Source organism: Protopterus annectens, chromosome 5.part0 (genome assembly GCF_019279795.1).
Source record: "Protopterus annectens isolate FY-2018-M chromosome 5.part0, PAN1.0, whole genome shotgun sequence".
NCBI lineage: Eukaryota > Metazoa > Chordata > Ceratodontiformes > Protopteridae > Protopterus > Protopterus annectens.
The window spans coordinates 657738651-657753686 of record NC_056735.1 but is presented as its reverse complement, the minus strand read 5'-3'; the positions used below and the strand labels follow the sequence as shown (position 1 = coordinate 657753686).

The window sequence follows — 15036 nt, the reverse complement described above, 5'->3', positions numbered from 1 at the left end:
TATTTTTTGAGTAGGAATGTTGAGGAGTGATCACTGAGGCTATCTGATAAGCAGCCTGTTATATATGACTGGGGGCTCTTACTGACTAGTATCCAATCCAGGGTAGTGTGCTTGGTGGAGTTTTTATTTATCCTGGTTGGTGACTGGACTAGTTGAGTGAAGCCATGAAGGTGTACATGATGGGTTGGATTGTTGCAAGAACAGGATTGCCAGTCAATATTGAAATCACCTAAGATGATAGTTTCTTGGGGGAGATGGTGGGTAGACCAGCTGAGGAGGTTTTCTAGGGGAGGGATGTTTTGGCCAGGTGGGAAGTAGCATCCAATTATGTTGATGGTTTTGTTTTGAGGTTGGTATATATTATTTCTTCATTGCCTATTTGTGGAGCTGATGATTTTAAGATCTGGATGTTTAGATGCTGTTTAAATATTATAGCTACACCACCTCCTTTATTGTTTAGCCGGTCTACTCTTAGTATGCCGTAACCTGTAGGGAGTATTTGCTCACTGGTAATGTGAGGTTTTAGCCAGGTTTCTGTCAGGATGACTAGATCTGGGGAGTACAAGTCTATGGTGGCATGGAGTTCATGGACTTTGTTGGATATACTTCTAATATTTAGGCATAGTAGAAGGAAGTCACTTGGCTTTCTATTGGCTGTAATATGGGAGAAGTTGTGGTTTCTAGTCTGATTATGAAGATTGGGGTTGGAGATGGTAGGGCCAGGGTTGGGGTGGATGTCTCCACTTAGGGCTAGTTTTGATAAGCGTGAGATTATTAGTTTTCTCAGTTTTTGAATGTGTTTGTTTATAAGGGAAACTTTATGATTGTGCTCTGTGGGTAATAGGTATGGTGGGAGGGTTACTATGTTAAGTTGTAGGGATGCTTTATGTTTGAGTAATATAGTTGGTAGAATATGTGGGGGGTGCATAGGGATGGCTCTTGAGCTGGTGGGAGGGGAGCTGAGTGTGGGTGAGACATGAGTGGTGGTGTGAGTAGTAGTACAGTGGTAGTGGTTGAGTGGGGGAATGATGGAGCTTTGGTAGTTTGTAAGATATGCAAGGAGAGTGCATGCAGTGAGCATAGGAAAGGTATGCTTGTACATGTTAGTTGAGGAGGTGTGATAGTAGTGGGAAGATGGAGGAGGTAGTGTTGGGTTAGTGCTGTGGTTGGCTATTAGAAAGATGGGAGGGGTTTGAGTGCAATAAAGGTGGGACCACCGGGAGCGAAGCGGGTAGAGACCCTGTTAGTTGCTCGTATGAGGGGCTGGAAACAATCACAAAGCAAAGATAAGTATGTGTTAAGAAACAATCACAATTGACCAAGGACTGCTCTGAAACTGTAAGTCATTTCTTAATTTCTTAATTTCTCAGGTGGAAAAACAGGATAACCTTGTATCAGTAGGCTACTGTGGTCCTAGTTTAAATTTACAAACACACAGTATTGATCAGTTATGGATACTATTTGCTAACAGAAGGGAATAAGAGAAAGTGGAAGATGTGTGTGTGTGTGTGTGTGTGTGTGTGTGTGTGTGTGTGTGTGTGTGTGTGTGGTGGGTGTGGTGGACTTTAACTTTTGTCTGTTATCTTCCCTATCTTGGCTGACTCCTAACCTATGTGTTTGTTTTATCATTCTCTTCCTTACAGTTTGACAGTGCACAACTAACAGGATTTTCTCTTCCCGGCTCAACTACATCTGCAGTCTACTTGCCTCGACAATCAGTTTACATCATGCAGCTTACCATTTAACCTAACAAGGCTAACAAACTTAAAATAAAGTGTATGTTGTGTTTTTTTGTTCTTTGCTACAACAGTAGTTTACTACAGGTAGTGTGTGCACTCTATCGGGCAGTTGACTTACAATTTTACTTTATATTCGTATATATTCCACTTAACTGACATATCTTTGCTTGGGGTTTAGGCATGGGTTCTATCAGGCTGTTGACTTACAATTTTACTTTATATTCCTATATATTCCACTTACCTACCATAGCTTTGCTTGGGATTTAGGCTTCATATATTCCACTTACCTGCCATATCTTTGCCTGGGGTTTAGGCCTGTGCTATGCACGGGCTCACTTTGCACCCCTCCCTGCCCCCAAATCCCAAACTTCCCCGCTACATCTACATTTATCATACCCTACAACCACTAGATGACAGCAAAATATGCAAATGATGCATCCTGCTGTAGCCATCACTTCCACTCATTAAGGGAACTTGACTGGTTTGAACTTCCACAACATCTTCATCTAAAACAACTTTACTTTGCCTACAAACTAATAAATCATCCTCATAACATCTCATCAATTCAATACCTACTACAAATGTACCACTCCTCCAGATCCCTATGATCCAAAAGCAAAAATCTTCTTCTAGTCGCCAAACCCAACAATTCCTCAGGTGAAGCAATATTATTTTAAGCCATACCCAAACTTTGGAATAACCTTCCCCACTGTAAAACCTCCTTACCATCTATCTATCAGTTCAAGATTGCTCTGAAGTCTCATCTAAAATTACACTGGCTCTGCCCATGCCCTTTTCCTGACTAAAGATTCTCATTCTACTAATCTTTTAATCTCTCATCAATACGCTACAGTGCATTATAGATCTAAGTTCTGTTTCGTCAATCTTATAACAATATGTTTTCTCTTAACCAAACGTTACATAATCTATTCTGTTTTGTGTGTTTTTATTAATTGTTATTATTGTATTGTATGTCTTAATGTATATTATTATTGCTCTGTAATTTTACTGTTTATCACTACTGTAACACTATTTGTATACTTGGAGCTTTTCTCCCGGGCCTCTGCTGAAAAAGGAACTGTGTCCAGTCGGAATTTCCCGGTAAACAAATGTAAATAAATATTGTAATAACTCAGACCTATCTAGTCTACTCACCATATACCTAGAACAAAGCACATGTAAATATTTATACTCTCCTGTTGCAAGACCTTTTTACCAGCTCATCCTCATGTTTAACCAAAACTTCATCAGAAGAACACAGTCGATGAAACCGCATGACTTGTGACTTCAGAATATTCTTAATAGTATGTCCAGGATGACAACTGCTGGCAAGTAACAGGGTATTAAACTGTGGATGCTTTCTAGTGACCTGACTAGCCAAAGTGCCATCCTCTTGTAAATTAACTTCAACATCCAAAAAAAAATTAATTTGTTTAAAAACATAATTATCAGTGCAATGTACAGTGAGTAGACTAGACAGGTCTGAGTTATTACAATATAAGTCAAAGAATGCTAAAAAAACCCAGTTAGATTAGTGACCAATTATGGGAGTAATGGTTTTTTTTGGAGTATTTTAACATATGATGACATTTTGAGGGGGTTAATTCCCTCTAGATGTCCTTTTTCTTACAGAAGAGGTAAAACTTTGGGTGGATGGTTTAATTATTATAAGACTTGTAGCCAAACTAGTTCTGGTCCTAAACAAACTACATTGGATGGTCAATTCTTATTGGGGTGTCAGCCCTGTGGACACTGCAGTTTTTGTAAATATGTATGTAAAATGAAGCAATTTACTTCTTCTTATACCTCCCGAGTGTTTGATATTCATGTGTTTTGCAACTGCCAGTCAGACTGGGTAATCTATCTGGCTACATGCACATGTCATACATTTTATGTCGGACAAGCTTCCCGACCTTTTAAACTGTGTATTTCTGAACATCTTAGTGATATTAGATATGCATGTTCATCAAATGCATGATTTAAAAATACTGTTGGGCACCCCATGGCTAAATTAAATTTTGTTATAACTGATAGGATTATTTTTGATAGCAAAGACAAGTCAGGTTGGCATAACATTTTAAATCAAAAAGAGAAAAAAGGTGGATTATGAGGCTACAGGCACTCTTTTCTCCTGGGCTTAATGAAGCTTTTTGATTAACAGCCAATCAGATGGATTTGTTTGATATTTATTTTGTGGGGAAAGTTATTGGTTTATTGAACTGATGAAGGCAAACTAGCCGAAACCGGTTTGCTGACTCTTCCTTGGCCCCGTTTACTAGGTTGCATGATTAAAATATTTTACTGCTGAACAGATGACCTTTTTTGCATGCTGACCATTTTTGATTGGACTTCACCTAATGCAGACCAGCTGCAAAGAACCTAGGAACAATATGAACTTTATTGTGAGCATAAGAATACCTAGGTAAAGCAAATGTAGACTTCAGAGCAAAAAAAAAAATCAAAGAAAATGTATCTGAATTTTAACAGTTTACAGGGTATGAGCAGATATGCTTCTAAGCTTTTAACCTATTTTTGTTTGCTCTGCCATCAGATATATCTGATAGCTCTGTTGCATTTACCCAGCTGACCCATTTGTTCTGTTGGTGATGACAGCCAGGCATCCCTAGTCTAGTGTTAGAGAGTGGGGCAGTCTAAGTTTAAAGGAGTAGTCTGTCTCCCCCGTGAAAATCTCCACTTCCTTTGGGTAACTCTTGTTGAGCTCAGTACAAGCCAGCAAAGGTACAAAAAAGAACTGTAAACTCCAAACAAGTACCCTTGACAGGAAAATACAGCAGTCAATTGTTCTTTGATGCAAAAATCCAAGTTTAATTCACACAAGCAGCTTCCAAGGTTTAAAATCAAAGCACATAAAGGCACAAACGCCTTTCACCAACTCAGCGTTTTCATCTAGTTAAAACAGACATCATCAGATGCAGACTCGTACCAAACTACACATATTTATATCAACTGATATTTAAATTATCCAATCAGCAACCCTAATAAATGAATGTAATTAAAAAGCTTAAAACTCATGCCTTGTCATTTGGGAAATAATATGTTAAAAACACTTAAAAACTTGGACATTTTCATTTCAAGAATTAATAAAGTTTGCATATCAACAAATAATGAATAAATACAACTACATTTTCAGCATCATACAACACAATTTTAAAAGACATATAAAATTTAAAAGCTTGTGTTTAAAATGTTATATGAACCTTATAGTATTTCTTTCTAGTCTAGTGGTAGAGAGTGGGGCAGTCTTTAGGTTTAAAGGAGTGCTCTGTCTCCCCTTGAAAATCTCCACTTCCTTTGGGTAACTCTTGTTGAGCTTCACTCAGTGTTGCCTAAAGCAGGAAGTGTGCTTCCACACACTTACTTTCTCAGTCACTGAGTTTGCACAGGGGTGGTTTATAGTCAGGAAGCCCATGTTCCGTGAATCCAGCACCCCATGCTCATTTTATGCATTACCCGAGTTGCAAGCCCCAGTCACCACTTATGATGAGGGTGCTATCTGTTGCTGGTCACCCCTTTCTCCTTGCTCTGGTTCTTCCAGCACCCCAGCCAACAGTCTCACTCAGGTTATCTGAGTGGTATTCAGGGCTTCATCCCTGTATGCTACATAGCTAGGTTTATCTTCTTAATTCTCATTTCCTTGCCAAAATTAATGGTCATATTCAAGGTTAATAGTACCGTGTGCAGCCCTAATACAAGGAAAAAAATTTAAATCCTTTTGATCCATTTTCTATCACATGCATACACATGTTTACAAGTCTGGTCAGAAGGAACATCAGCAAAACAAAAAAAAAAAAAAAAAACAATGTGACAATATCAAATTTTTCATGAACCAGTCATTTCAGTAAATGGTGTCAGGTTAACGTTAGTTTTACACAGTGGCATTCACTAGCGAATGACAGCGATGCACCAGCAATAGATGTGCACTTTGCACTAGCAGAATGTGCAGCTGCTAAAAACATGCTCTATGACCAGTGTCATTCATGCATCTGCAAAAGTTCAGCTTAAAGATATAACAAAACAATCAGCATTTGAAATAGTACTGCAGTTATGTCACTAATTAAAGCCTAACTACAAAAAAAAAAAAAAAAAAAAAAAAAAGAAAAAAAATGTAAATCCAAAACTTATAGAAAAATCCCACAATTAGGGTCGCTGGCACTACCAAAACACTTAATTACAGGTAAATATGCAAATCCAAGGACATAGAAAGAGTGATAAATCTACTAAAAGGAAAAGAAAAGGAGTTATCACAATAACCATTTTAAATGGACTATACGACTTTAAACAACTTGGCTCAAGTCAAAACAGAAAAAAAAGAAATGCTATGCTGGTCCACTGGTGGAAAACAATAAAACACTGAGCTAATGTGATAAGTTTTACTAGGTCAACACAGCTTTTGAAGCAGAGATCCTATAGAGGTACTAAGGATATTTTGGAAATTTGATGAGAATCTGTACAAAGCAGAGGAATGTGGAATCCAAGAAAAAGCACAAATGGAATGACAAATTTAGAGGAAGATGAAGCTCAACAAGTAACGGTTAAGATAGAAGGAGAAGATATAAAAACAGTGATGTATGGCCAGTCTACAAGGAAGCACTTGTTCAAGGGATAATGAGATTCAAGCAGCAAAAATGTTTTTAGTCATTTCACTTTTACATACAGGTCAGACATATTTTTAATCAATCAGAGGAGATGTGAACAATAATAAAGAACTGAAGTACTTTACTTAGGAGGGGAAGAGGGTGAGAGTTAAATGGGAGATGTTGATCCTCACCATAGAATACTGTGGTCTCAAAAAACATCAAGACCATAACATCTAAACTTCAAAACATCTAAAACTCATAACATCAAATCTCAAAACATTGAAAACTATAAATAACATTGCACACACTGTTTGCTATGTTTATGAAGGGAGGCAAGCCCCCCTGCACCCCCCCCAAGTGTGGGGCTCCACCCCCGTAAATTAAATATACCAACTCCAAGGTTGCACTACAGTGGAGTTAGGAAATTAACTTTTTCCCTCACTGTAGTGTGACCTTGGAGTTGGTATATTTAATTTATGGGGGGAGGGTGCAGGGGGGCATGCCCCCCTGCATAAACATAGTAAAAACTTTGTGGGATGTTATTAATAGTTGCTTTGTAGTTTTCAATGTTTTCAGATTCGAGGTTATGAGTTTTAGATGTTTTGAAGTTTAGATGTTATGAAGAGTAGATGTTTTGATAGGTAACCATATACATACATATACACACACACACACACACACACATATATATATATATATATATATATATATATATATACACACACAGACACACACGCACACACACATACTTACATACATAATAAACATATATATATATATATATATATATATATATATATATATATATATATATATCAGCAATATAGAATAACACAGCGACAGCAACCATGCAAATCTTTTCAAAAAACATGAAGAAAAGCTTGTATCAACAAAACGACTCATATACTTTCACATAAAAAATGAGTTTAATAGTGCACTCAGTTGGTAAGCGCTTTCACATAATAGCTTCATCAGACCTCTTAGTGAACTGAGTACACAACATTTAAAATAGTGTCATCCAATCACATTACTCCAATTAAAACATCACATCCTGTATAGTCGTGTTAAAAATCACAGGACCTCTAATAAAAAATACTATAACTAACTAATGCAGTATTATCTCATAACTTATACTCAGAATACAATTACTTAATTCACACAATATAAATACTTAAACACTGATCAAAATGACCACTGTTTATACTCATTTAAAAAACATATTTTAAACATAAAACAAGCATTCAGAGTGCAAAAACATTTAGACTGTTTTTTGCTCAGTATATATGCATTACTAGCATATCAGTGCTTTAGACCAGCGTTCGCAATCAACAATATGCTGTTATCACACAGCTCAAATACAGTGCATGTAGTAAACAAATTATAATACTTCAAAAAAATTCTATACAATTATATAGATCTTTATAACATCAGAACATCCATATATCCATAATTCTCATTCCATACCACATAAATGGTATGTATTCGCTTCCTTACATGTCATATCAATACTTTAAACAGCGTTCGCTATTCTTTACTGCGCTCATCTCTATGATGCTATCACATAGTGCAAATATAGTGTATATAACGCATAATCTATGATGCTTCAAAAGAAATCAAACAAACATATCTCTATAACAACGGAAAACCCACATGTCCGCATTTTGCATTCCTACCATACAACAGGCAAATAGACGCATCTTTAAAACAAAAATTCTTAACTTCAGTTTGGAGACAGTGCTTCAAAATGAAATGATACTAATCATCACATGAAGCCTAAAACTTCATCTTTAAACTAAACCCTATAAGCTCCATGAGTGCGCATAATCTAAACCATTATACTAAAACTTTTTACAATACTTCACATTGAACAATCTATCCTATTTTTCTTTGGAATTATATACTCCTTTAAATTTTTATATATATATATATATATATATATATATATATATATATATATATATATAGGAACTATAGTGCAACAATATTAATTCTGACAGTCTCAAGATGGACGAAAAACTAGGGACATATTACTAAAAAATGTTACTAAAATGTATTAAATCACATTGTATACACTGCGAGTCTCAAAGTGAGCAATAACTAAAGACATATTACCAAAATGTAATACTAAATAAGCTATACATAATATGTATGGGGCCATAATATATGCCAATACTACAAGATGTGCCCCAAAACAAATAGTTCACATAAATGGATACCTATGGCTCATCAAATACACATAATACCAGTACGTACTTCTGGTTCCACCATGACTCTTCCTTCCCCTTAACATATCTACCTAACTCGTAGACTTTTAGTTTTGAGGAATGGCCTGATCGAGGCCCTCTCATTCAACCCTTTTCCTGAGTCAGCTCTAAGTCGTATGATCCATTTAACTTCTTTTTCTTCGGTGACATTATTAATATTACCTCCTCTCAGATTAATTGTAATAACTTCAATAACCATAAATTCAAAGGTATGTTGATACCCTTTTAACATCAGATGCTTAGCCAATGCATTACTTGCTAAACCTGTTCTAATATTATAAAGATGTTCCCTAATCCTATTCCTGAAGCATCTATCTGTCTTTCCTACATAAAAGGATCGACATGCCACACACACAGTAATATAAACCACATGTTGGGTGTCTCAACTGGCTGAACACTTGAATATGTATTCCCTTCCTGTATCAGGGTGTACAAACCTCCCTGTATTATCAATGTATGAACAATAACTACATTCACCACATGGGGTCGTACCTATTAAAACTTCTGATCTATCTGTAGTTTGTTGATAGCACAACATCCTTCTGATATTATTTTTATTTTTATACCTGAACCTAGGTCGCGTACCTATAATTTCAGCAATCTGTGGATCTGTCAACAGTATATCCCAATGTTTACTGAATATATTATAGATGCTATTACTACCCATAGTATAAAACATAGGGATCTTAAGCTCTGAATTCTCCAAAGAGTTTCTGAACCTCTCAACTTGATGCTGATCAGAAAAATAAGGTTTAGCTCTGTTTTCTCTTAATGAATCTATTTCACAGAGCCCTTCATTCAAATCACTATGACCATATCCACGCTGCTTAAATCTATCCCTAAGGTTCAATAGCTCTGAGGAAAAACCAGTGTCTGTATTGTTCAACCTGGATATATGCATCCCTTGTCCCTTAAATACATTCCGAAATACATAGTTAGGATGCATACTATGTCTATGCAACAAAGTATTCTTATGGCATTCTTTCCTATGTACACCTGTATTAAACGAACCATCACTTAAATGTTCTACAAAAACATCAAGATATGGAACCTTCTCTGTAGACGAGGTCATAGTAAATTTTAAATAGCTGGTCGCATTATTCATCGCTTCAACAAACAGGTCTAACATACTCTTACTGTCATTCCACATGAAAAATACGTCATCCACAAAACGCCTATAGAATGTTACATGTCTACAATATAACTCCATCAGAAACAAGAGCTCCTCTTCCCACAACGCTAAAAACATATTGGCGTAGCTATTGGCACAGGGTGTTACCCATATATATATATATATACATATACATAAATACAAATAGGAGGTTATAAATCAAAATGGAAAAGGGATGATGACAAAGCAGGGATAGTTCTAGAATTAATGAGAGAGTATGATTTTGGATGCAGATCCTTAAGACGAATAAGAGTAACTATACCAAGTATTGTATTTGTTAAGTTGCAGAAAGTATTCATTAAGTCAACAAAGGAACGGAGAAAGGAGATTTTGCTAATGGGGTGACTGCAAGTAGAGTACAGAAAACATACAAGATGGGGATGGAATTTAATGAAGAAAACTAGTAAAGGAACCAAGATACTGGGAGCAAATAACTAGAGAGGGGAAAAGGTAAAAGAGTGGGATAAGACTAAGAAGAAATTTGCACTGTAGGATAGAGACTGCCTTCCCTACCAGGGATTGATATCAGAGTATAGGCACACAGAAAAGGGATAGGAGAGTCCTAAGTGAAAGAGCAGCTGCAGTAGAGTTTTTAATCAAGCCTAAAATAGAAGCTGCTGTTAAAAAAAGGATAAATACTAGAGCATATAAAAGATTGCACAAAAACTATAAGAATCAATCAGAGGAGGTTAGAAAAGATTGGGAAGAGAGACTAGAAAAGCAATTTATACAGGAACAATGGAAGGACATATGTATGCCCCCCCCCCCCATGTGTGCAATGAACTCAAGAAGGTTTAGGATTTTTGTTTGGAAGTGTTTGCATAGGTATTTTTATACCCCAAGTAGACATCAAAGAATTTTTCCTCAGGTAGAAAGCAAATATTGAAGGTGTGACGGGAAAGAGAGGTAAACTGTTAACATGTTTTTTGGGAATGTGATGTGTTGGTAGATTTTAAAACTATACTGCAAATTACTGTCAGAAAAATGGGGGGAGCAAATTCTTGTAACTAAAGAAATGATCCTTTTGAGCTGGGACACGAGATCTGAACTTCCTAGACATCTTAAGCCATTAAGTTTAATAATGCCTTTGGCTGCCAAAAAAATTAATTTCTAGAAAATGGAAATCAAACTCTAAACCAACAGTAATTCATGTATGTTATATTGCTAAAGAGATAAAAGTATTTGAAGTGATATATTTAGAAAAGGTGCAAATTAAATATAAATAAATGGAGCAGAATAACGTTCAAGCAGAAGAGTGAGGTTTAAGAGAAGGTAGGAGTTGTGCAATATGACAATTGTTATAAAAACAGAGAACAAATATGCAATGTACAATGCAAGAAGAAACATTACTATGACTTGTTTTCTGAATGTATGTGTGCCTGTCTTAAGTGATAATTTAATAAAGGTGTTTAAAAAAGATATATTTGCAGCATACAGTAAAACCTATGTTGATCATGTAAAAAGTAACTCATCACTTCTACGTTCAGATGTCTTCAATTCAAGATTCATGACTAATGGATAAACTCACTGAGAATGACAACTGTATCTCATTCTATGAATCTTGGAAACAACATATTTCCGCTATTTTGGTTATAAAAAAAATACAAAATGGAATAAGGACTTGAGCATTCATGAAAATCTTACCTCTTTCCTGCTGTCAATAAAGAATGGTTGGCTTGAAAAGGTATTCTAAATGTTAGGGTAATTATGGTAGAATAAATTGACCATGGACAATCAATGGACATCTGAAAAATAGAGAATAATTAATATGAAAAACACAGAAAAATTAATAATACATCTTGTGATTTCTACATAACAGTAAAACTAGTAAGAAATAACCTTATTCAGCCTAAAGGAATAACACATTAGCATATTCTTTTTATTTGTCTGTACTAGAATGCAAGCTGTTTTTTGTAGGGCAAGCAGTACAGCTCAGTGAGGCAGCTAAAAATGTAAACATTTTTAAAGCAGATCTTCAGGAGACAGAGTACTTCAATTTTAGGATATTCTGATTCACTTAATTTCTGCAGTTCTACCCAAAAGTTTTACACAATCCGGCATACCTCCTTGTTGCTCTTGAGAATCTGAAGCTCTGACATTCTTCTTATTTCATACTATTTAAAATTACATCAAATCACCCTCTTCATTTTCTTCCAAGTAATAAAATAAAAGTAAAAGTACCAGAACGGTAGATGTTACAATAGATCAGTGCTTCAGTAGCCTAAGCTATATTGGTTATATCTTGCCAAGGATATGATAACCAGCTTCCAAAACTTAAGGGCACCTTCCATGTGCTTTAACTGCTGAACAGCTTGGAAAGAGTGATATAAAGTTAGTGGTAAGGTACCAAACATTCAGAGCTTTCTCATCTCACAACAACAACATAACAGACACAGCATTCATCCTTGGCAAATATAGGATCAGTCTTGCCAGAGGCTTTAAATAAAACAGGACCTCTGAAGCTATCTGACATAAGGATAGGAGTCTGGATTCCAGAAGCCTGGCAATTTGAGATGTCAAATCCCTATAAAATCTTCTGTTTCCAATGGTGTCAACTGGCTTTTATAGGTTCATAGGTTGGTACTAGGCTATCGGCCCTAAGGCCTATACAAGACTAGCCATAACAATTCCCTGGATATTTCTTCCCACAATATTTACTTCTCTGGACCCCTGTCTAGCAGGGCGACTGACATGATCCCTGGGGTGAATTTCCTATCTCCCATCCAATCATCAAGGTTCCTTTTGAAGAGGGCCAAGGAGGCGCTCTGCTTGACATGTATGGGCAGTCTATTCCACAGTATGGGGAGTCTCTGGGTCAGAAACCTATCCCTCCAGCATGTTTTGTTCATTGTGATGACAAGGTTTAGATCCCTGGAGTGTGTGGCTCTGAGGGATTGGGATTTCTTTAAGTGGAGCATGTCCAACAGCTCAGGGTTTGACATGGCCTTGTATGTTAAGCAGAGATCGCCTCTGAGTAGACGATATGCCACAGAGTATAGCTGGAGTTTTTTTTAGACGGTCAGCATATGGCATCTGCTTTAGGCCTGTGATTCTTTCAGTGAGGTATTTCTGTGGCCTTTCCAGCTGTTGTAGATGTCTTGTGAGGTACATACTAAATGGGGCACTATACTCTATAATGGATCTAATGAGAGATGAGTACAGTGGGGCAGTGACCTCCTTTTTTTCTGGATGAAAAGCCCTTAGTGATGAGGTGTGCCACATAGAAGGATTTCCTGACTGTTGTGGCGATGTGGTTATCGAAAGTGAGACCACTTTCCACCTGTGTCCCTAAGTCTCTCATCACACTTTCAATGTTTATTGTACTGCCACCTATGTGGTAATTCATGGGTACATGTTTTTTTTCCAAAGGGGATAACTATACATTTCTTGGCATTAAGCTTGAGCCCATGGCTCTGGCACCAGGCATCTGTTTCTGTAAGGCCCTTTTGTAGAATATCCACATCATTTGGGGATTCAATAACGGCTCCCAGTTTGCAGTCATCTGCGAACTTTGTTAGCCAGAGTCCCTTAGTGTTGGCCTGTACTTCAGAGAAGTAGATGCCAAACAAGAGTGGTCCCAGGACTGAACCCTGAGGTACTCCACTTGTCACTTGTCTGGAGCTGGATTTGGAGTCAGCTACTTTTACAGTCTGGGTTCTGTCAGTAAGCCAGTTGGCAACCCACCGAGTGACGTAGGGATTTATGCCCAGCTTAGTAAGTTTATCTGATTCCAGAGTTGGGGATGGTGTTGAAGGCCTTGGCGAAGTCTAGATAGGCTGTGTGGACCGCCTTACCCTCGTCCACAGCTCTGGAGACTGATTCAAAGAAGTCAATCAGGTTCAGGAGACAAGATCGGCCCTTCACAAACCCAAACTGGGTCGGGTCCAGTGTTTGAAGGTTGCCAATGTCTTTGTTTATAAGTTCCATGATAATGCACTCCATGCCCTTGCAGATCAGGCTCGCCAGACTGATGGGACGGTAGTTCCCGGGATCCAAGGTGGATCCCCCCTTGTGGAGTGAGACAACTGCAGCTGTGCGCCACTCATTGGGCACGAAGCCTGAGGTGAGGCTATAATTAAACATGACACTTAGGTGAGGTGCCAGTTCATTTTGTAGTTCATGTAGTACACAGCCTGGGATGTCATCTGGTCCCATGGATGCTGTATTCTTAGCTTTGGAGAGTGCGGTTTCTACCTGTGTGGCTGTGATTACTGGAATTTGGCAATCTTTTGGTATTGAAATGGGCCCTTTAGGGGGTGAGAGGGGGGTGAAGTTGGCACTAAATCGATCTGCCAGGATATTGACAATATCCTTGGGATCAGTATATTTAATGCCATTCTGTTGAAGCTCATAGCAGATCTGAGCATTGCCATTTAGATTCTTGACATAACTATAGAATGCCTTGTGGTTGTCTTTGGAATCTTTGGCAATTTTATTTTCGTAACTAGCTTTTGTGGATTTTATGAGGGATCTCAGCTTCTTACTGAGGCTGGTGAGGGAGTTTTTTGCATCCTGGGATTTTCCTCTTTTCTGCAACAGTTTCTTCCTTCTGTTGTATAGTTTGTTTATAGCAGGGGACCACCAGATTGGCTTCCTTTTTTTTTTGAGGAGAGCATCTTGGTTCTATTTGGGATAGCACGATTCATGCACGAGTGGATGTGCTCCTACAGTACCTTAGTGTAGGATTCTGCAGTCAAACTTTCAGATCCCGTCTGCATGGGTGTCATGAAGTTTGTCACTTCTGACTCCAGTAGCATGAAGTTGGCTTTGGAGACGTTTTTTTAAGGAGGTTTCCTTACTGGGGGGTGGGGGTGGGATGTGGATGTCAAGGGTGATTTGCTTATGGTCAGACCTGACCAATGAGGGGGGACCACTGGTGTGGAGCATCTATCTCCCATGTTGGTAATGACCAGGTCTAGGATATTGGAGCCCCTGGTGGGACAATGGATTAGTTGATCCAGGGCGTTGGAATTTATGAACTCCAAGAACCGTTGGGAAAAGGAGTTGGTACCCGAGTAGTTTTCCCAGTTAATGGCAGGGTAGTTGAAATCACCGAGGATTAGGGTGTTTGGTTGTATCTTAATATTTTCCAGTATGTTTAGAAAGGTGTAGTGAGAATCTTGGGGCATGGTGGGGGATCTGTAGCAAGCTACAATTTGGATTGCAGTCTTACCTAGTGCTAGTTGCACCTGGAGAATTTCAGATGTACTGTGATGGGCAACTAGCCTGGAGGTGTGAATATCCTTGGTGAATATGGACACTCC

The 15036-nt window shown here is 37.8% G+C and overlaps 1 protein-coding gene across 2 annotated transcripts in view; it reads right to left on the bottom strand.

Moving 5' to 3' along the window:
- Positions 1-15036, bottom strand: part of TRAPPC10 (trafficking protein particle complex subunit 10) — a 2525275-nt gene that overhangs the window by 336392 nt on the left and 2173847 nt on the right. For both annotated transcript variants that reach the window (XM_044072500.1, XM_044072501.1), the window contains exon 18: positions 11417-11517. In XM_044072500.1, the coding sequence (XP_043928435.1) occupies positions 11417-11517 (101 nt within the window). The remainder of the gene's footprint in view (positions 1-11416; positions 11518-15036) is intronic.